Raw genomic sequence first — 21,751 nt, forward strand, 5'->3', positions numbered from 1 at the left:
TGCTCTATATACAAAACGGCCCGACGGTTTGCCTTTGTGGTCCCCTGGACCCCTCCATATTCTATGTCAGCCTCCTCTTCATAAGTTTGGAGGATCTGTGTGGAGTGGGACCTCGGAAGATGGGCTTAAGTGCCTGACCATGTTAAGGATCGTGAGTGTTGACTGGAAGTCTCACTGTTTGGTTCGGCCACCAAGTGAGAGACACCTTGACATGTTTTGTGAAGTTCCTGCCTGGTGTACACCTGACTGCTCTGGGTTTGGCTCTACTCTCGTCTCCTGATCAGGAAGATGCCACCCTGGAGTACCAGTTGCTTGCTGGATTACCGTAGCAGAGGCACAGGCCTGTTGGTGCGGGCTTTCACAGTGGGCATTGTGTGCAAAATTTTGCATTGTAATGTGTATTGTTTAAAAGTCATTAAAATTGTAAATAGTTACACCCTTGAGTATATGGGTATGGTTAAAATGCTTTTCTAAAAAATTCTGCAATCTGTTGTAAATAACAGTAAAGTGAAGAGTAGTTATGGTGCTAGGAAATATGTAGCATTTCTAGTAGTCTTGTTTACCGCCTTCAGACTTAAGCAATATACTTTTTACTAGCCGTATCCTGAGGGACACGGCTAGCTTTTGTGAGACTTCATCTGGAGGTGGGGGTGTTATGGGGCTATAGGACCTAACATGTATTTATAAGTAACAGTTACTCTGGAATACCTAATTATATTGAATTGATGGGGACTTTGCTCTAAATGTCAGAAGGACTGATCAACCTTATGACTGAGAGGCAGCTGGGTCAAGCCTATTTTTCTCAATATAATAGGTTATACTATAGACACAAACACACAATTTAAATAAGTAGTTTATAAAGTTGTATTTCCTTTTGTAAAAGTAAAATTAAGGTGTGGTAGAATTGTGGTAACTGGAGAAGTGTGCTTGGCAACAGTCTTTTGTTTTGGTGGGAGGAGCTTAGGTAGGCATCTCTCTCTCTCCCTCTCTCTGACTCTCTCTCTCTCTGTGGCTGACCTTCAACCTGGCAGGATCTCTGGGTCCTTCTCCTATCTTTTGGGGCATCATGTGTGCTCCAGGGGTGAGTTTTTATAATTTAAGTTTTGGCCACCATACCCAGGGTGACTAAAGTGTGTCAAAACACTGGTTAGCCCAGAGTTATGTCAAGGAGAGAGAAGGAAGAGTGTTGGAACACACCATGTGGAGCACAGGATGGAGTGTGTAGATTTGTTTTGAAAATGGAGGCTGTGATTGTATATTCTGTACATATCTATTGAGAATACAGTTATATTTTTATAGTAGTAGTTTACATAACCTGTGAAGAGGGCTGGTGAAAAGGTATCAGAGACACTCAAGATGATCAGCCATGATGTAAGTATTACCCCTAGACAAATAAGGCCATTAAGTAAAAGCTACCCCACACTAGAACATGTAGTGAGAACCTTACAATCAAAGTAATAAGGGACAAACCAACGTAACACAGCCAATAAACTTACGCTTAACGTTGACAAAACCTACTACATTATGTTTGGTAGCAGAGCAGGAGATGCGCAAATTAACATTAAGATCGACAACACTCTAATTATCAGGCATAATGAGGGCAAATTCCTAGGCCTATACCTCGACAACAACTTGAACTTCAGCACCCATATCCAACACATAACCAAAAAAGTATCCAAAACGGTTAGGATCCTCTCCAAGATACGATACTACGTGCCGCAAACTGCCCTTCTCACACTATACCATTCACTTATATATCCATACCTCACCTATGCTATCTGTGCTTGGGGTTCAACTGCAGCAACACACCTAAAGCCAATAATAACCCAACAAAAAGCCGCAGTAAGAATAATCACTAAATCCCATCCCTGGCAACACACCCCCCCACTCTAAATAGATCTAAACTTACTCCCTGTTCAGTACATCCACACTTACTACTGTGCAATCTACATCTACAGGACCTTAAATTCCAATATTAACCTTGACCTAAAATGCTTTCTTGATAGTTGTGACAGAACCCACAGGCACAACACCAGACACAAACATCTCTATGACATTCCCTGTGTCCAACTAAACCTTTACAAAAATTCAATGTATGTCAAAGGCCCTAAAATCTGGAACACCCTACCTGAAAATTCCAAAACTGCAGACACATTCATCACCTTCAAAACTACCATCAGAAAACATCTTATCTCCCTGATACACCCTGTCAACTAATAATACGAATACCACCTGGTGGTTCACACTTACACTCACTCACCCATTTGACCATAAACAGAAATATCAATCTCAATCTCAAAATAATGAATCTTAACTAGTCAAAAGTTGGCCTGTGATACTCCAATACTGAAACTATGTATAGTGCCAAAACAAAAGCATTCACATTGCTAAACTCACAACTAGTATTTAGTCACTTAGCCATAATACCAACTTATCTCATAATTCTGTAACATTTTAAACCTAAGATTTAATATAAGTCTGCCCGAAATGCCTAGCCATGCTAGGCGTTCTAATGGTACACTCTGTAATTATTATTTTACTATATGTAAACCACACAATAACCAAATTCTGTAAACTCAGCATTGTAATACTTATAGAGAATAAAGTTTGAATTTGAATTTGAACTGTAGCTGCAACTAAATAATGATCCGATACATCAGTTGCCCCTCTATAAACGTGTATATCCTGGAGCCTACCCATCAACCTTTTATCCACCAATACATAATCTAATAAACTACTTTCATTATGTGCTATATCATACCTTTTATATTTATCCTCTTTTTCATAAAATATGTATTACTTATTACCAAACCTCTTTCTACACATAGCTGAATTAAAAGCTCCCCATTTTCATTTACTCCTGGCACCTCAAATTTACCTACTACTCCCTCCACAACATTTTTACCCACTTAAGCATTGAAATCCCCAACCACAAGTACTCTCACACTTGGTTCAAAACTCCCCACACATTCACTCAACATTTCCCAAAATCTCTCTCTCTCCTCTACACTTCTCTCTTCTCCAGGTACATATACACTTACTATAACCCACTTTTCACATCCAACCTTTATTTTACTCCACATAATCCTTGAATTAATACATTTATAGTCCCTTTTTTCCTGCCGTACCTTATCCTTTAACATTATTGCTACTCCTTCTGTAGCTCTAACTCTATTTGAAACCCCTGACCTAATCCCACTTATTCCTCTCCACTGAAACAGACTTATCCCCCTATAATTTTTGCACTCTCTCTTGTCACCTTTGCCTTTATACATAGGAACTATGCATGCTCTCTGCCAATCCCCAGGTACCTTACCCTCTTCCATACATTTATTAAAAAATAGCACCAACCACTCCAAAACTATATCCCCACCTGCTTTTAACATTTCTATCTTTATCCCACCAATCCCAGCTGTCTTACCCACTTTCATTCTACCCACTGCCTCACGAACTTCCTCCACACTCACAACTGGCTCTTCCTCACTCCTACAAGATGTTATTTCTCCTTGCCCTATACACACAATCACAGCTTCCCTATCTTCATCAACATCTAACAATTCTTCAAAATATTCCCTCCATCTTCCCAATACCTCTAACTCTCCATTTAATAACTCTCCTCTCCTATTTTTAACTGACAAATCTGTTTGTTCCCTAGGCTTCCTCAACTTATTAATCTCACTACAAAACTTTTTCTTATTTTCAACAAAATTTGTTGATAACATCTCACCCACTCTTTCATTTGCTCTCTTTTTACATTGCTTCACCACTCTCTTAACCTCTCTTTTTCTCTCCATATACTCTTCACTCTTTGCATCACTTCTACTTTATAAAAACCTCTCATATGCTAACTTTTTCTCCCTTACTACTCTCTTTACATCATCATTCCAGCAGTCATTCTTCTTCCCTCCTGCATCCACTTTCCTGTAACCACAAACTTCTGCTGAACACTCTAACACTACATTTTTAAACCTACCCCATACATCTTCGACCCCATTGCCTATACTCTCACTAGCCCATCTATCCTCCACTAGCTGTTTATTTTTTTTATTTTATTATTATCACACTGGCCGATTCCCACCAAGGCAGGGTGGCCCGAAAAAGAAAAACTTTCACCATCATTCACTCCATCACTGTCTTGCCAGAAGAGTGCTTTACACTACAGTTTTTAAACTGCAACATTAACACCCCTCCTTCAGAGTGCAGGCACTGTACTTCCCATCTCCAGGACTCAAGTCTGGCCTGACGGTTTCCCTGAACCCCTTCATAAATGTTACTTTGCTCACACTCCAACAGCACGTCAAGTATTAAAAACCATTCGTCTCCATTCACTCCTATCAAACACGCTCACGCACGCCTGCTGGAAGTCCAAGCCCCTCGCACACAAAACCTCCTTTACCCCCTCCCTCCAACCTTTCCTAGCTGTTTATATCTTACCCTAACTGCCTCCTCTTTTAGTTTATAAACCTTCACCTCTCTCTTACTTGATGCTTCTATTTTCCTTGTATCCCATCTACCTTTTACTCTCACTGTAGCTACAACTAAAAAGTGATACAGTGGAACCTCAAATATCGAACTTTCTTCAGCCCAGAAGGCTGTTCGAGTGCCTTTACCGAATGAATTTATTCCCATCAGGAATAATGTAAATTAGATTAGTCCATTTCAGACCCTCAAAAATACACTCATAAAAGCACTTACAAAAATACATTTACATAATTGGTCGTGTTGGGAGCAGTTCGATTTTTGAGGTTCCACTGTATGATATATCTGTGGCCCCTCTATAAACATGTACATCCTGAAGTTTACTTAACAGTCTTTTATCTTCCAATACACAGACCAACAAACTACTGTCATTACGCCCTACATCATATCTTATATACTTATTTATCCTCTTTTTCTTAAAATGTGTATTACCTATAACTAAACCCCTTTCTATACAAAGTTCAATCAAAGGGCTCCCATTATCATTTACACCTGGCACCCCAAATTTACCTACCACACCCTCTCTAAATGTTTCTCCTACTTTAGCATTTAGGTCCACTACCACAATTACTCTCTCACTTGGTTCTAAGGTTCCTGTACATTCACAAATCAAATTACATTAAACATTATTCATTTTTCAATTCCAATAATTTTTCAATCCCAATGCTCACTTACTCTTTCACTGATTCTTTATTTATATTATAGTATACTCCTCAAGCTAATTAAGTCTTAGGGATAATTTGCTTTATTAACATTTCAATTTTTACAAGAGAACAAGTATAATTCAGCTTCTCAGGAATATTTATTTCTTGAAATGATTGTTGCAACTACAGAACTAAGGTCACTGAAGCTGAACATTTATTAAATTATAAGCAAATGTAAAATAAGTGCCAAAATAAAATTGGGTTACCATTTTTTTGTCAACAAACTGGCCATATCCCACAAAGGCAGGTTGGATATGGCTGAAAGTTTCTCTTTTTAAATTTAGTAATATGTACAGGAGAAGTGGTTACTAGTCCCTTGCTCCCGGCACTTTAGTCGCCTTTGACAACACACATGACTTATGGAGGAGGAATCATGTTCCATTTCCCCATGGAGATCAGATTAAATGAACAAGAACAAGAACTAGTAAGAAAACAGAAGAAAACCCAGAGGGGTGTGTGTATATATATGTTTGTACATGCATGTGTTGCATGTACAAGCATATATACACATACCCCTCTGGATATTCTTCTATTTTCTTACTAGTTCTTGTTCTTTTTTATTTCCTCTTATCTCCATGGGGAAGTGGAACATGATTCCTCCTCCATAAGCCATGTGTGTCGTCAAAGGTAACTAAAATGCCAAGAGCAAGGGGCTAGTAACTCCTTCTTCTATATATGTTACTCAAGTTAAAAAGAGAAACTTTCATTTTTCTTTTTTTGGGCCACCCTGCTTCGGTGGGATATGGCTGGTTTGTTGAAAGAAGACATGCATGTGTAGTGTGACCTAAGTGTACATAGAAGTAGCAAGCTGTACCTGAAACCTTGCATGTTTATGAGACAGAGGTATGATAAAGCTCATAGAGCATGGAGAGGGAGGACCTAGTAGCGATCAGTGAAGAAGCAGGGCCAGGAGCTGAGTCTCAACCCCTGCAACCACAATTAGGTGAGACAGAGAAGACGCCAACAATCAAATCATCACGTAAAATGATTACAGGTTTCCGTTTTACACTCACTTGACCAAACCATTTTAATAACCCCTCTTCTGCCCTCTGACTAATACTTTTAGTAAAACTCCACACCACCTCCTAATTTCCACACTACGAATTCTCTGGATAATATTTACACCACACATTGCCCTTAGACACCGACATCTCCACTGCCTCCAGCCTCCTCATCGCTGCAGCATTTACAACCCATGCTTCACACCCATATAAGAGTGTTGGTACCACCATACTCTCGTATATTCCCTTCTTTGCCTCCATGGATAATGTTTTTTGTCTCCACAGATACCTCAATGCACCACTCACCTTGTTTCCCTTCTTCAATTCTATGGTTAACCTCAGCCTTCATAAACCCATCTGCTGACAAATCTACTCCCATATATCTGAACACATTATTATTTATATTATATTCTGACAGAATGACTTGTGTAAAGAAAAGACCCATGCAGGGGGTGAGCTTGGAAGATCGGATATAGTAAAAAGAGATTTTGTGAGTGGAGTGTTACTAGGAGGAAAGAGTGAGGGCTTAACAGATTACATACACAGAAAGTACCACACCCATGCAGATCACAGTGCTAAATAAACAGGGTTAAAGCTTTGGTAACTCTTTGTAGAACAAGGTTTGAGGGCTGTTCACTATTATTGCTATGTTTCTTCTTTCAACACACTGGCTGTATCCCACCGAGGTGGGGTGGCCCAAAAGGAAAAACGAAAGTTTCTCCTTTTACATTTAGTAATATATACAGGAGAAGGGGTTACTAGCCCCTTGCTCTCCGCATTTTAGCCGCCTCTTACAACACGCATGGCTTATGGAGGAAGAATTCTGTTCCACTTCCCCATGGAGGTAAGAGGAAATAAACAAGAACAAGAACTAGAAAGAAAATAGAAGAAAACCCAAAGGTGTGTGTATATATGCTTGTACATGTATGTGTAGTGTGACCTAAGTGTAAGTAGAAGTAGCAAGACGTACCTGAAATCTTGCATGTGTATGAGACAGAAAAAAAAAGACACCAGCAATCCTACCATCATGTAAAACAATTACAGGCTTCAGTTTTACATTCACTTGGCAGGACGGTAGTCCCTCCCTGGGCAGTTGCTGTCTACTAACCTACTACCTAGTACAGTGGACCCCCGCATAACGGACGCCTTGCATAACGGACAATCCGCATAGCGGACGCTTTGATCGCTAAAATTTTGCCCCGCATACCGCCCAAAAACCCGCTCAGCGGCCTTCGTCCGAGACGCGTCCAATGTGCGGCCTGAGCCACGCTCACATGTTCCGCGGGTGGCATTGTTTACCAGCCAGCCTCCGCGGTAACATCCAAGCATACAATCGGAACATTTTGTATTATTACAGTGTTTTTGGTGATTTTTTTCTGGAAAATAAGTGACCATGGGCCCCAAGAAAGCTTCTAGTGCCAACCCTACAGCAATAAGGGTGAGAATTACTATGGAGATGAAGAAAAAGATCATTGATAAGTATGAAAGTGGAGTGCGTGTCTCCAAGCTGGCCAGGTTGTATAATAAACCCCAATCAACCATCGCTACTATTGGTGGTACAGCTGCTGCTCCTGCTGTATCACCGTCAGCTGCTGCTGCACTGTCAGCTGCTGCTGCTGTACCACCGTCAGCTGCTCCTGCTGCTGTAGTACCGTCTGCTGCTGCTGTAGCATCATCTGCTGCTGCTGTAGCATCGCCTGCTGCTGCTGTAGCATCGTCTGCTGCTGCTGTAGCATCGTCTGCTGCTGCTGTAGCATCGTCTGTTGCTGCTGTAGCATCGTCTGTTGCTGCTGTACCACCGTCAGCTGCTGCTGCTGCTGCTGTAGCATCGTCTGCTGCTGCTGCTGCTGTAGCATCGTCTGCTGCTGCTGCTGCTGTAGCATCGTCTGCTGCTGCTGTAACATCGTCAGTTGCTGCTGTAGCATCGTCTGCTGCTGCTGTAGCATCGTCTGTTGCTGCTGTAGCATCGTCTGTTGCTGCTGTACCACCGTCAGCTGCTGCTGCTGCTGTAGCATCGTCTGCTGCTGCTGCTGCTGCTGTAGCATCGTCTGCTGCTGCTGTAACATCGTCAGTTGCTGCTGTAGCATCGTCTGCTGCTGCTGTAACATCGTCAGTTGCTGCTGTAGCATCGTCTGCTGCTGCTGTAGCATCGTCTGTTGCTGCTGTACCACCGTCAGCTGCTGCTGCTGCTGCTGTAGCACCGTTGTTGGTGTGGCTTATTGAGAATACCAAGAAACAATTAACCCCAGAGGATTTGCCACCCAGGATAGCCCAAAAAAGTCAGTGTCATCGAAGACTGTCTAACTTATTTCCATTGGGGTCCTTAATCTTGTCTCCCAGGATGCAACCCACACCAGTCGACTAACACCCAGGTGAACAGGGAAAATGCCTGGAACTAGTGCTCATATTGGTGAATTTAGAGCCAGCAAAGGTTGGTTTGAGAGATTTAAGAATCGTAGTGACATACACAGTGTGATAAGGCCTGTTCTGGAAGAAAATACCAAACAGGACCTACAGTACTCAGGAGGAAAAGGCACTCCCAGGACACAGTGTCTCATCAGTCATTGCTGCATCTTCAATAAAGGTAAGTGTCATTTATTCTTCATTTAGTAGAGTAGTACATGCACAATATATATTGTGCATGTACTACTCTACTATTGTGCATGTATCCTTCTCTTTGTGTGTAGGAAAATGTATATTTCATGTGGTAAAATTTTTTTTTTCAAACTTTTGGGTGTCTTGCACGGATTAATTTGATTTCCATTATTTCTTATGGGGAAAATTCATTCACATAGCGAACATTTCGCATAACAGCCAGCCCTCTTGCACGGATTAAGGTCGCTATGCGGGGGTCCACTGTATTATTATTATTATTTTTTTTTTTTCAACAAGTCGGCCGTCTCCCACCGAGGCAGGGTGACCCAAAAAAGAAAGAAAATCCCCAAAAAGAAAATACTTTCATCATCATTCAACACTTTCACCACACTCACACATTATCACTGTTTTTGCAGAGGCACTCAGAATACAACAGTTTAGAAGTATATACGTACAAAGATACACAACATATCCCTCCAAACTGCCAGGGAGGTACTACCGTCCTGCCAAGTGAGTGTAAAACGAAAGCCTGTAATTGTTTTACATGATGGTAAGATTGCTGGTGTCTTTTGTCTGTCTCATAAATATGCAAGATTACAGGTATGTCTTGCTACTTCTACTTACACTTAGGTCACACTACACATACATGTACATATTTATTTATACACACTCATCTGAGTTTTCTTTGATTTTATCTTAATAGTTCTTGGTCTTATTACTTTTCCTTTTATATCCATGGGGAAGTGGAATAAGAATCTTTCCTCCGTAAGCCATGCGTGTTGTAAAAGTCAACTAAAATGCCGGGAACAATGGGCTAGTAGCCCCTTTTCCTGTAAAGATTACTAAAAAGAATAAGAATTATTATTATATATTATTATTATAATGTTAAGAAAGACATCTAATTCTCACATTATACTGTTTTTCACTGAAAATTACACCATTAATTATTTGTGTTAAAAATGTAAATAAAAAACCATTTCTAATAAATAATCTTTACTAGTGTGAAGGCAATAAGTACAGACTACCCTTAAAGGAAGATACTTAATGAAACTGAATATGGATTTTGAGAATGCTGTTTCAAGATTTACTCACAGTGAACACTTCTGTAGACAGATTGTCCAGGGAAAGCGCATCAGGATCAGCCAGGAGTTGGTAAAGTGCTGAACCAGGAGATGAGGATGGCAGATCTCCTACATCTGACGTTGGTTGACCCCTAGCCATACGAGTTACCCAAGTTTCACACCGACCCAGCTCCACTAAAGCTGCCCCAAAGCCACACCCAGGAACACGTACTAAGTGAGTGTCCACCAAAGCTCCAACTGATGAATGAACATAATCCTGCAATAGTAAAAAAAAAAATCAGAACAGTGATAATTCAGTTTTACAAATTTTTTAACTATCCATTGTTACCATCACTCATATTTGGATTTTCCTAACCAAACTTGGGCCTATATGCTTCTGTATAACGAACATTCCTATTGCTAAGCATTTGAGAAGCTAGTCATTCCAGTGCACATTCTGTCCTCCACAAGAACAAGCGGCAAATGCTAAACACCCATTTCCTTTAAGTATACGGAATCTAATTAAGCAACAATTGCAACAAATAAACAAAAATTAAATCAAGGAACTGCTATCAAGTCACTAACCCAGTGTGTGTTGTGATTCCATGACAGTCCAGCAGCTACAAGTATTGGGGGCCAAGCAAACACTAATGGTGTGAGAGCAGCACTACTGGACCAATGGGCAACAACTACACCACCTGCCCCACCATCCACACCTCCCACCACACCACTGTACACATTGCTCACCCCAGCCTCTGGCCACCTGAAACACAAACATGCCCAGATCCATTAAAACTAAAAAAAAATTTTGGTTTCAAATAGTTTTTAAGGTAAGCCAGTATCCACATAATAATGGAAGGTAAGCCAGTATCCACATAATAATGGAAGGTAAGCCAGTATCCACATAATACAAGTTGATGTACAGCCATTTACAAGTGCTTCAGTAATCATCAGGTACTGCAAAAGAGGTGATTCCTCAAGGTAGCCCAACTTCATATAAGAATGAAAAATAAAAGCAAACAATCCTGGCCAAGATAATGATTATCATCCACCAGACATAATTAAACATGAGAAAATTAGCATACAAACATTACACAATGTAGCTCACCCACTTAAACTGCTCCAAGCTGCAGTACCAGGACACACTGCCAATGGTCGCCCAGTCTCTACCGCAAGTTGAACACCTCGAGAAAAGTCATAATCAGCCTGCAAAATGTTAATATCCTAACTAATAATGAATACAGCCCAGTAAATAACAGGTGACTATCATGGTTTCACAAACTTCTCAAATCAAGAAATTAGTGCCTCTTGCCAGGTGTTTTTATAGATAGGGGAGCAATGTGGCAGATGTTGCAAGTACAGTGGACCCCCACATACCGTTGGCATCACATAACGTTAAATCCGCATACCGCTACATTTTATCGCCAAGATTTTGCCTCGCATACCGCTAAAAAACCCGCTCAACGCTGTTCGTCCGAGACGCGTCTAATGTGCGCCCTTAGCCAGCCTCACATGTTCCGCCGGTGGCATTGTTTACCAGCCAGCCTCCGTGGTAACATCCAAGCATACAATCGGAACATTTCGTATTATTACAGTGTTTCTGGTGATTTTATCTGCAAAATAAGTGACCATGGGCCCCAAGAAAGCTTCTAGTGCCAACCCTACAGCAATAAGGGTGAGAATTACTATAGGGATGAAGAAAGAGATAATTGATAAGTATGAAAGTGGAGTGCGTGTCTCCGAGCTGGCCAGGTTGTATAGTAAACCCCAATCAACCATCGCTACTATTGTGGGCAACAAAAAGGCAATCAAGGAAGCTGTTCTTGCCAAAGGTTTAACTGTGTTTTCGAAACAGAGATCGCAAGTGATGGAAGATGTTGAGAGCCTCTTATTGGTGTGGATAAATGAGAAACAGATAGCAGGAGATAGCATCTCTCAAGTGATCATAAGTGAAAAGGCTAGGAAGTTGCATGAGGATTTATTTAAAAAAATGCCTGCAACTAGTGATGATGTGAGTGAGTTTAAGGCCAGCAAAGGTTGGTTTGAGAGATTTAAGAGGCGTAGTGGCATACATAGTGTGATAAGGCATGGTGAGGCTGCCAGTTCGGACCACAAAGCAGCTGAAAAATATGTGCAGGAATTCAAGGAGTACATAGAAACTGAAGGACTGAAACCTGAACAAGTGTTTAATTGTGATGAAACAGGCCTGTTTTGGAAGAAAATGCCAAGCAGGACCTACATTACTCAGGAGGAAAAGGCACTCCCAGGACATAAGCCTATGAAAGACAGGCTTACTCAGTTGATGTGTTCCAATGCTACTGGTGATTGCAAAGTGAAGCCTTTATTAGTGTATCACTCTGAAACTCCCAGACTGTTCAGGCAAAAGAATGTCCTCAAGGAAAATTTGTGTGTGCTGTGGAGGGCAAACAGTAAGGCATGGGTCACTAGGGACTTTTTCTATGACTGGTTACACCATGCATTTGCCCCCAATGTGAAAGATTACCTAACTGAAAAGAAATTAGAACTTAAGTGCCTCCTGGTGTTAGACAATGCCCCTGGTCATCCTACAGACGTGGCAGAGCGACTTTATGGGGACATGAAATTCATTAAGGTGAAGTTTTTGCCTCCTAATACCACTCCTCTCCTGCAGCCCATGGACCAGCAGGTTATTGCAAACTTCAAAAAACTGTACACAAAAGCTCTGTTTGAAAGGTGCTTTTTAGTGACCTCAGAAACTCAACTGACTCTAAGAGACTTTTGGAGAGATCACTTTAATATCCTCAATTGTGTAAACCTTATAGGTAAGGCTTGGGAGGGAGTGACTAAGAGGACCTTGAACTCTGCTTGGAAGAAACTGTGGCCAGAATGTGTAGACCAAAGGGATTTTGAAGGGTTTCAGGCTAACCCTGAGAATCCTATGCCAGTTGAGGAATCCATTATGGCATTGGGAAAGTCCTTGGGGTTGGAGGTTAGTGGGGATGATGTGGAAGAGTTGGTGGAGGAGGACAATGAAGAACTAACCACTGATGAGCTGATAGATCAACTTCAACAGCAAGAGGCCACACCTGAGGAAACTGGTTCGAAGGAGGGGAGAGAGAAATTGAAGAAATTGCCTACTACAAAGATTAAGGAAATCTGTGCAAAGTGGCTTGAAGTGCAAACCTTCATGGATGAAAATCACCCTCACACAGCTATTGCAAGCCGTGCTGGTGACTATTACACTGACAATGTTGTGAAACACTTTAGGGAAGTCATAAAGGAACGAGAGGTACAGGCCACTATGGACAGATATGTTGTGCGACAGAACTCCAGTGACTCTGAAGCTGGTCCTAGTGGCATTAAAAGAAGAAGGGAAGTAACCCCAGAAAAGGACTTGACACCTCAAGTCTTAATGGAAGGGAATTCCCCTTCTAAACACTAACACTCTCTCCTCCTCCCATCCCATCAATCATCACCAGATCTTCAATAAAAGTAAGTGTCATGTAATTGTGCATGCCTTTTTCAGTTTGTGTATTAAAATTAATATTTCATGTGGTAAAATTTTTTTTTCATACTTTGGGGTGTCTTGCACGGATTAATTTGATTTCCATTATTTCTTATGGGGAAAATTCATTCGCATAACGATAATTTCGCATAAGAATGAGCTCTCTTGCACGGATTAATATCGCTATGCAGGGGTCCACTGTATATGGAATAGGTGGTAAGTTACTAAATGCTGTAAAGAGTTTTTATGAGGATAGTGAGGCTCAGGTTAGTGTGTGTAGAAGAGAGGGAGACTATTTCCCGGTAAAAGTAGGTCTTAGACAGGGATGTGTAATGTCACCATGGTTGTTTAATATATTTATAGATGGGGTTGTAAAAGAAGTAAATGCTAGGGTGTTCGGGAGAGGGGTGGGATTAAATTATGGGGAATCAAATACAAAATGGGAATTGACACAGTTACTTTTTGCTGATGATACTGTGCTTATGGGAGATTCTAAAGAAAAATTGCAAAGGTTAGTGGATGAGTTTGGAGTGTGTGTAAAGGTAGAAAGTTGAAAGTGTACATAGAAAAGAGTAAGGTGATAAGGGTATCAAATGATTTAGATAAAGAAAACTTGGATATCAAATTGGGGAGGATGAGTATGGAAGAAGTGAATGTTTTCAGATACTTGGGAGTTGACGTGTCGGCGGATGGATTTATGAAGGATGAGGTTAATCATAGAATTGATGAGGGAAAAAAGGTGAGTGGTGCGTTGAGGTACATGTGGAGTCAAAAAACGTTATCTATGGAGGCAAAGAAGGAATGTATGAAAGTATAGTATTACCAACACTCTTATATGGGTGTGAGGCTTGGGTTGTGAATGCAGCAGCGACGAGGCGGTTGGAGATGTCCTGTCTAAGGGCAATGTGTGGTGTAAATATTATGCAGAAAATTCAGAGTGTTAAATTAGAAGGTGTGGAGTTAATAAAAGTATTAGTCAGAGGGCTGAAGAGGGATTGTTGAGATGGTTTGGTCATTTAGAGAGAATGGATCAAAGTAGAATGACATGGAGAGCATATAAATCTGTAGGGTAAGGAAGGCGGGGTAGGGGTCATCCTCGAAAAGGTTGGAAGGAATGGGTTAGGGAGGTTTTGTGGGCGAGGGGCTTGGACTTCCAGCAGGCGTGCATGAGCGTGCTCGATAGGAGAGTGAATGGAGACGAATGGTATTTGGGACCTGAAGATCTGTTGGAGCATGAGCAGGGTAATATTTAGTGAAGGGATTCAGGGAAACCGGTTTTTATATAACCGGACTTGAGTCCTGGAAATGGGAAGTACAATGCCTGCATTCTAAAGGAGGGGTTCGGGATATTAGCAGTTTGGAGGGATATGTTGTGTATCTTTTTACGTATATGCTTCTAAACTGTTGTATTCTGAGCAACTCTGCAAAAACAGTGATTATGTGTGAGTGAGGTGAAAGAGTTGAATGATGATGAAAGTATTTTCTTTTTGGGGATTTTCTTTCTTTTTGGGTCACCCTGCCTCGGTGGGAGATGGCCGACTTGTTAAAAAATAAAAAATAAAAAAAATAAAATTTTAATATATTTTGGATCAATATAATGCAAATACATTTACATCAGAACATGGCAAGAATACTGGACCATAAAAGCTCTTCAAATACTAAAATAATTTTAACAAAACATTAAATTGCATTCCAAGTCAAAGTTCTAGTGATGATAGTTGCTCACCTGAAAGCCATATTCCACCAAAATGGCCGTTGGAGGGAGAGAAGATAACTGCTGCATCTTGTTATGGAAAACATTAGCACATACCAGAAGAACTGTTGACTTTGGCAGGCCCAGCTGAGCCCAGGGACTCAAGCAGGCAATATTATCTGACACAATACTGTCTCCAGAACTGGCCTCTGCCAGTAATGCTGTCAGCCTGGGACCTATGTGTACGTATCTGCAACACTTGTATTATTAACCATAGGGTGAAGCATATTTAGTTATTTTTATTTTTAACAGCTGGCCGTCTCCCACCAAGGCAGGGTGACCCGAAAAAGAAACACACCATCATTCACACTATCACTGTCTTGCCAGACATGCAGAAACAACAGTTTAGATGTCACTCTAAACAGTAAATATCCTAAACCCCTCCTTTAGAGTGCAGGCATTGCACCTCCCATCTCCAGGACTCATAAATACATATGTAAAAACTATACATACATTTGCTCATTATCATGACCATAGGTAAAATATTATAATTAATATACACTTACTCACAATTTCTATGATCCTCTCAAATGTTAATCATTCTACTGTGTCTGCCTCAGGTTAATAATCAAAACTACAATTCCTCTCTACCAAACTTATTAAAGGTTAAAATAATCAAAACTACAATTCCTCTCTACCAAACTTATTAAAGCCATATACAGTGGACCCTCAGCTAACGATGGCATCAGCTAACGTTAAATATGGCTAACGATACATTTTAACGCAAAAATTTTGCCTCGGCTAACGCTAAAAAACTCACCCAACGCGATTCGTTCGAGATGCGTCCACGTCTGGCCTGAGCGCGCCTCAGTCGTCCCATGGGTGCCAGTGTTTACAAGCCAGCGAGTGCGGTTGCATCCACGCATACAATTTGAACATTTCATATTATCACAGCGTTTTTAGTGCTTGTACCTGCAAAATTGTAGGTAGTAGGTTGGTAGACAGCAACTGCCCAGGAAGGTACTACCGTCCTGCCAAGTGAGTGTAAAACGGAAACCTGTAATTGTTTTACATGAAGGTAGGACTGCTGGTGTCCATTTTTCTGTCTCATAAACATGCAAGGTTTCAGGTACGTCTTGCTACTTCTACTTACACTTAGGTCACACTACACATACATGTACAAGCATATATATACACACCCCTCTGGGTTTTCTTCTATTTTCTTTCTAGTTCTTGTTCTTGTTTATTTCCTCTTACCTCCATGGGGAAGTGGAACAGAATTCTTCCTCCATAAGACATGCGTGTTGTAAGAGGCGACTAAAATGCCGGGAGCAAGGGGCTAGTAACCTCTTCTCCTGTATATATTACTAAATGTAAAAGGAGAAACTTTCGTTTTTCCTTTTGGGCCACCCCACCTCGGTGGGATACGGCCGGTGTGTTGAAAGAAAGACCTGCAAAATAAGTCACCATGGGCCCCAAGAAAGCTTCTAGTGCCAACCCTGCAGGAAAAAGGGTGATAATTACTATGGATATGAAGAATGAGATAATTGCTAAGTACGAAAGTGGAGTGTGTGTCTCGGAGCTGGCCAGGTTGCATACAAAACCCCAATCAACCATTGCTACTATCGTGGCCAAGAAAACGACAATCAAGGAAGCTGTTCTTCCAAAAGGTGCAACTTTGTTTTCGAATAAGAGATCGCAAGTGATAGAAGATGTTGAGAGACTGTTATTAGTGTGGATAAATGAAAAACAGATAACAGGAGATAGCATCTCTCAAGCGATCATATGTGAAAAGGCTAGGAAGTTGCATGAGGGTTTAATTAGAAAAAAATGTCTGCAACTAGTGGTGATGTGAGTGAATTTAAGGCCAGCAAAATTGGTTTGAGAGATTTAACCCTTTGAGGGTTTTCGTCGTACTAGTACGTCTTACGCGTAGGGGTTTTTGACGTACTAGTACGCATAAATTCTAGCGGCCTCAAATCTCGCGCGAAAAGGCTGATAGGCCTAGGTGTGAGAGAATGGGTCTGCGTGGTCAGTGTGCGCGGTAGAAAAAAAATCTGGGACCCAGTGGTGCATTGTGGGAATGCCCTCTTAGTAAACAATGTCCACCATGCCTCGCGGTAAGAAGCTCCTCACTCCTCGGCGAATTGGGACACTTTTGTTCCCCAGTGACAGTTCTAATAGTGATGGAAGTGCCAGTGAAGATGAGTTTCGTGGTTTTAGTGAGGTTTTGACCGAAACTAATGACCATAATATCGGTAATAGTGAAGAAAACCCAGACGACCCTCAGCCTTCCACCTCTGGTGCTGGGCCCTCGTGTTCACGTTCAGTTGTTCCAGAACCCAAGAGGAAACTTCTATTTTCCCAAATCCCAGACTCAGATGAGAGCATGGGTGATGATAGTGATAGTGAATATGAACTACAAGCTCTTCAAACTAGTTCCAGTAGTGATAGTGAAGTGCAATATTCCCCAGTGAAGCGTCAGTATATACGACGATATATGCGCTCTGGAAGTGTGCCATATGCTATTCCAAGGGGAAGGAGTGTATCTCGGAGTACATCCCGTGGCTGTACAACAGGAACAGACAGTGAAAATGACGAAGATACTGTTGCAATTGGGATGGAAAATGTGCGTGGTGGTAGTGGTGCCGGCGGTGAGGCACCAGCAGTGGGCCATGCTGCCACCCACGCTGCCACCCACGCCGCTGCCTCAGCTGATCTAGAACAAAGGCCACCATCCCCCACTCCCCCACCACACCAGCCTCCACAACCACAACCTCCACAACCACAACCACCTGTCATTGTCCAGTACCCACCAGCAGACCGCACCTGGGATTGGCAGGAAGCTGTCAATTTTGTTCCAAATCCCCACCAGTTTGATGGCAGCCAAAGTGGAATACGGCCATCTTGTGCACTTGGGAACAATGCCACTGAACTGGAATGTTTCGAGTTATTCTTTGACGAACCACTGATGAAAAGTATTGTCATGGAAAGCAACACATACTACGAGTACACCATGGCAAACACAATACTTTCACCAAAATCACGTCTACACCAATGGAAGGAGGCAACTGTGGCTGAGCTGTATCTTTTCTTTGCCACAATAATGCTTATGCCACATGTGTATAAGCACAAAGTGAAATCATACTGGTCAACAGACCCCCTGATTGCAACACCAGGTTTCAGTGATATAATGCCAGTGAATCGATTTGTGCTAATGTTACGTATGCTTCACTTCTCAGATAAAACCAGGCCTGACAGAACTGACAGGTTATATAAGATTAGGAATGTGTTTGTGTATCTGAAACAGAAATTCAGTACTCATTTTTATCCCTTCAGGAAGCTTGTAATTGACGAGTCTTTGATTCTGTTCAAAGGAAGACTCTCTTTCAAGCAGTACATACCAAGCAAGAGGAAACGCTTTGGTATAAAGTTGTTTGTGCTTTGTGATTGTTACAGTGGTCTGGTATTGGATATTATTGTGTACACTGGAAGTTATACATTGCAAAATACCAGGAAGTTATTGGGCATCTCAGCTGATGTGGTTCGAACAATGATAGAACCATACCTTGGTAAGGGGCATATATTATATACAGATAACTGGTACACAAGCCCCTCACTCAGTGATTTTTTGCGAGTGAACATGACAGATGTGTGTGGCACAGTGCATGCAAATCGAAAACATATGCCCAGGTTTGATGCTGGCACTCGCAGAGGTGAGGTGCAGGCGTTTGCTGCCAATGACATCATGGCATTTCGGTGGCATGACAAACGAGATGTCACACTGTTGTCATCAATTCACCCTAATGAAATGGCAGACAGTGGCAGGCAGCATAGAGAGAGAAATGAACCCATTCTAAAACCTGCAGCTGTGATTGATTACACCTTCAACATGCGTTCAGTGGACAAATGTGACATGCAGATTGGGTTTGCTGATTGTGTTCGCAAGAGTTATAAGTGGTACATCAAACTGTTTTTCCATCTTCTGGACATTTCCATGCTCAATGCTTATAATATGTATAAGATGAGCACCAGAAACAAACCACAGTACGGCGAATTCTGTTTGTCTGTCATCAGACAAATAGTATTCAAGTACCAAGGAAATGCACCTGCAATTGACCGCCCACCAAATTATCAACAACTACCTGCTCGTCTGAAGCATGGTGATCACTTCCTGGTAAAACTGCCTGCTACTGCTTTGAAGAAAAAGGCTCAGAAGAGGTGTTACGTCTGTTCACATACAAAAAAACGCCCACGACAACGCAGAGACACTCGTTTTATGTGTGAGGAGTGCAAAACTCCACTGTGCATGACACCATGTTTCAAAGAGTTCCACAGGCTGCAGAACTTCTAGAAACATGTCCTGTGACTGTATATGTGTATATAAAATATAGAAAAATAGTAATAAACAACATTTCATATTGTTTGTTTGTGTAAATATTTTCTGTAAACAAAATAATGACAACAGTGTTTACGCCCTTATTGTGTAGTATTGAAAAAGAAATAACTTACAAAATACTGATCATGTTGGCCTCAGAGGCCATAAAAGTTACTCAGAAAAAGAAAAATTGAAAAAAAATTGAAAATAGTACATAAAAAAGTAAATAGAAAAATACCGGGTGACGGCAGTCGGCGATGTTACCATATGTTGTTCAATTTTGGGAAATTTCACACCTCCATATCTCGGTAAGTATTGAAGCTAAAATTTTTTTGTTTAGCCTATAATGTTTAGAAAAAAATACTCTATTTTTTCATAAGAAAAAATAATTTTTTTTTTTTTTGAAATTTGGCCGACCCTGAGAACGAGTTTCGGAGAGGGCCTGTCGACCCTCAAAGGGTTAAGAATCGTAGCGGCGTACATAGTGTGATAAGGCATGGTGAGGCTGCCAGTTTGGACCAAAAGGCGGCTGAAAAATATGTGAAGGAATTCAAGGATTACATAGACAGTGAAGAATTGAAACCTGAACAAGCGTTTAATTGCGACGAAACAGGCCTGTTTTGGAAGAAAATGCCAAACAGGACCTACATTACTCAGGAGGAAAAGGCACTCCAAGGATATAAGCCTATGAAAGACAGGCTTACTCTCTTGATGTGTGCTAATGCTAGTGATGATTGCAAAGTGAAGCCTTTATTGGTGTATCATTCTGAAACTCCCAGAGTGTTCAGGAGAAACAATGTCCTCAAGGCTAATTTGCATGTGATGTGGAGGGCAAACAGTAAGGTATGGGTCACTAGAGACCTTTTCTATGACTGGTTACACCATGCATTTGCCCCCAATGTGAAAAATTACCTCCTGGAAAATAAATTGGACCTTAAGTGCCTCCTGGTATTAGACAATGCTCCTGGTCATCCTTCAGACTTGGCAGAGCGACTTTCTGGGGACATGAGCTTCATTAAGGTCAAGTTTTTACCTCCTAATACCACTCCTCTCCTGCAGCCCATAGACCAGCAGGTCATTTCAAACTTCAAAAAACTCTACACAAAAGCTATATTTCAAAAGTGCTTTATAGTGACCACAGAAACTCGATTAACTCTAAGAGAGTTTTGGAGAGATCACTTTAGCATCCTCAATTGTGTAAACATTATAGGTAAGGCTTGGGAGGGAGTGACTAAGAGGACCTTGAACTCTGCTTGGAAGAAACTGTGGCCAGAATGTGCAGACAAAAGGGATTTTGAAGGATTTGAGGCTAACCCTGAGAAGTGTCTGCCAGTTGTGGAATCAATTGTGGCACTGGGGAAGTCCTTGGGGTTGGAGATTAGTGGGGAGGATGTGGAAGAGTTGGTGGAGGAGGACAATGAAGAACTAACCACTGATGAGCTGCAAGATCATCTTCAACAGCAAGAGGCCAGACCTGAGGAAATTGCTTCGGAGGAAGGGATAGAGAAATTGAAGAAGTTGCCTACCTCAAAGATTAAGGAAATGTGTGCAAAGTGGCTTGAAGTGCAAACCTTTTTTGATGAAAATCACCCTCACACAGCTATTGCAAGCCGTGCTGGTGACTATTACAATGACAATGTTGTGAACCACTTTAGGAAAGTCATAAAGGAACAGGAGGTAAAGGCCTCTATGGACAGATATGTTGTACGACAGAGGTCCAGTGACTCTCAAGCTGGTCCTAGTAGCATTAAAAGAAGGGAAGTAACCCTGGTAAAGGACTTGATACCTCAAGTCCTAATGGAAGGGGATTCCCCTTCTAAACATTAACAACTTCCACACTCTCCCCTCCTCCCATCCCATCAATCATCACCAGATCTTCAATAAAGGTAAGTGTCAGTTTGTGTGTATTAAAATTAATATTTCATGTGGTAAAAAAATTTTTGTTTTCATACTTTGGGTTGTCTTGCACGGATTAATTTGATTTCCATTATTTCTTATGGGGAAAATTAATTCAGCTAACGATAATTTCAGCTAACGATGAGCTTTTAGGAACGGATTAATATCGTTAGCTGAGGGTCCACTGTAGAATGAACGAATAGAATATTCAATTATCTTGTATTACTGTAAATTTACCTAATGACCATATGTACAAAATTACTGCTCTGTTAATGCCTTATTAAGCTAAAGTTAGTCTTAACCCTTTCAGGGTCAGTCCTATATATGTATGACTTGAGAGCCAGTGTCAGTCCAGTATTTATACGCTAAAATTCTAGTGCCTTCAAATCTGGTAGGCCTACATATGAAAGAATGGGTCTGCATGGTCAGTGTGCACAGTATAAAAAAATCCTGCAGCATG

At 41.3% G+C, this 21,751-nt stretch overlaps 1 protein-coding gene across 4 annotated transcripts in view; it reads right to left on the reverse strand.

Moving 5' to 3' along the window:
* LOC128696436 (uncharacterized) overlaps window positions 1–21,751 on the reverse strand; it is a 109,268-nt gene that overhangs the window by 29,086 nt on the left and 58,431 nt on the right. For all 4 annotated transcript variants that reach the window (XM_070092493.1, XM_070092495.1, XM_070092494.1 and 1 more), the window contains 4 exons: window positions 15,051–15,267; window positions 10,949–11,046; window positions 10,426–10,603; window positions 9,872–10,117 (listed from right to left, as the gene is read on the reverse strand). In XM_070092493.1, the coding sequence (XP_069948594.1) occupies window positions 9,872–10,117; window positions 10,426–10,603; window positions 10,949–11,046; window positions 15,051–15,267 (739 nt within the window). The remainder of the gene's footprint in view (window positions 1–9,871; window positions 10,118–10,425; window positions 10,604–10,948; window positions 11,047–15,050; window positions 15,268–21,751) is intronic.

The sequence above is a fragment of the Cherax quadricarinatus genome, chromosome 39 (genome assembly GCF_038502225.1).
Source record: "Cherax quadricarinatus isolate ZL_2023a chromosome 39, ASM3850222v1, whole genome shotgun sequence".
In the NCBI taxonomy this organism is placed as follows: domain Eukaryota; kingdom Metazoa; phylum Arthropoda; class Malacostraca; order Decapoda; family Parastacidae; genus Cherax; species Cherax quadricarinatus.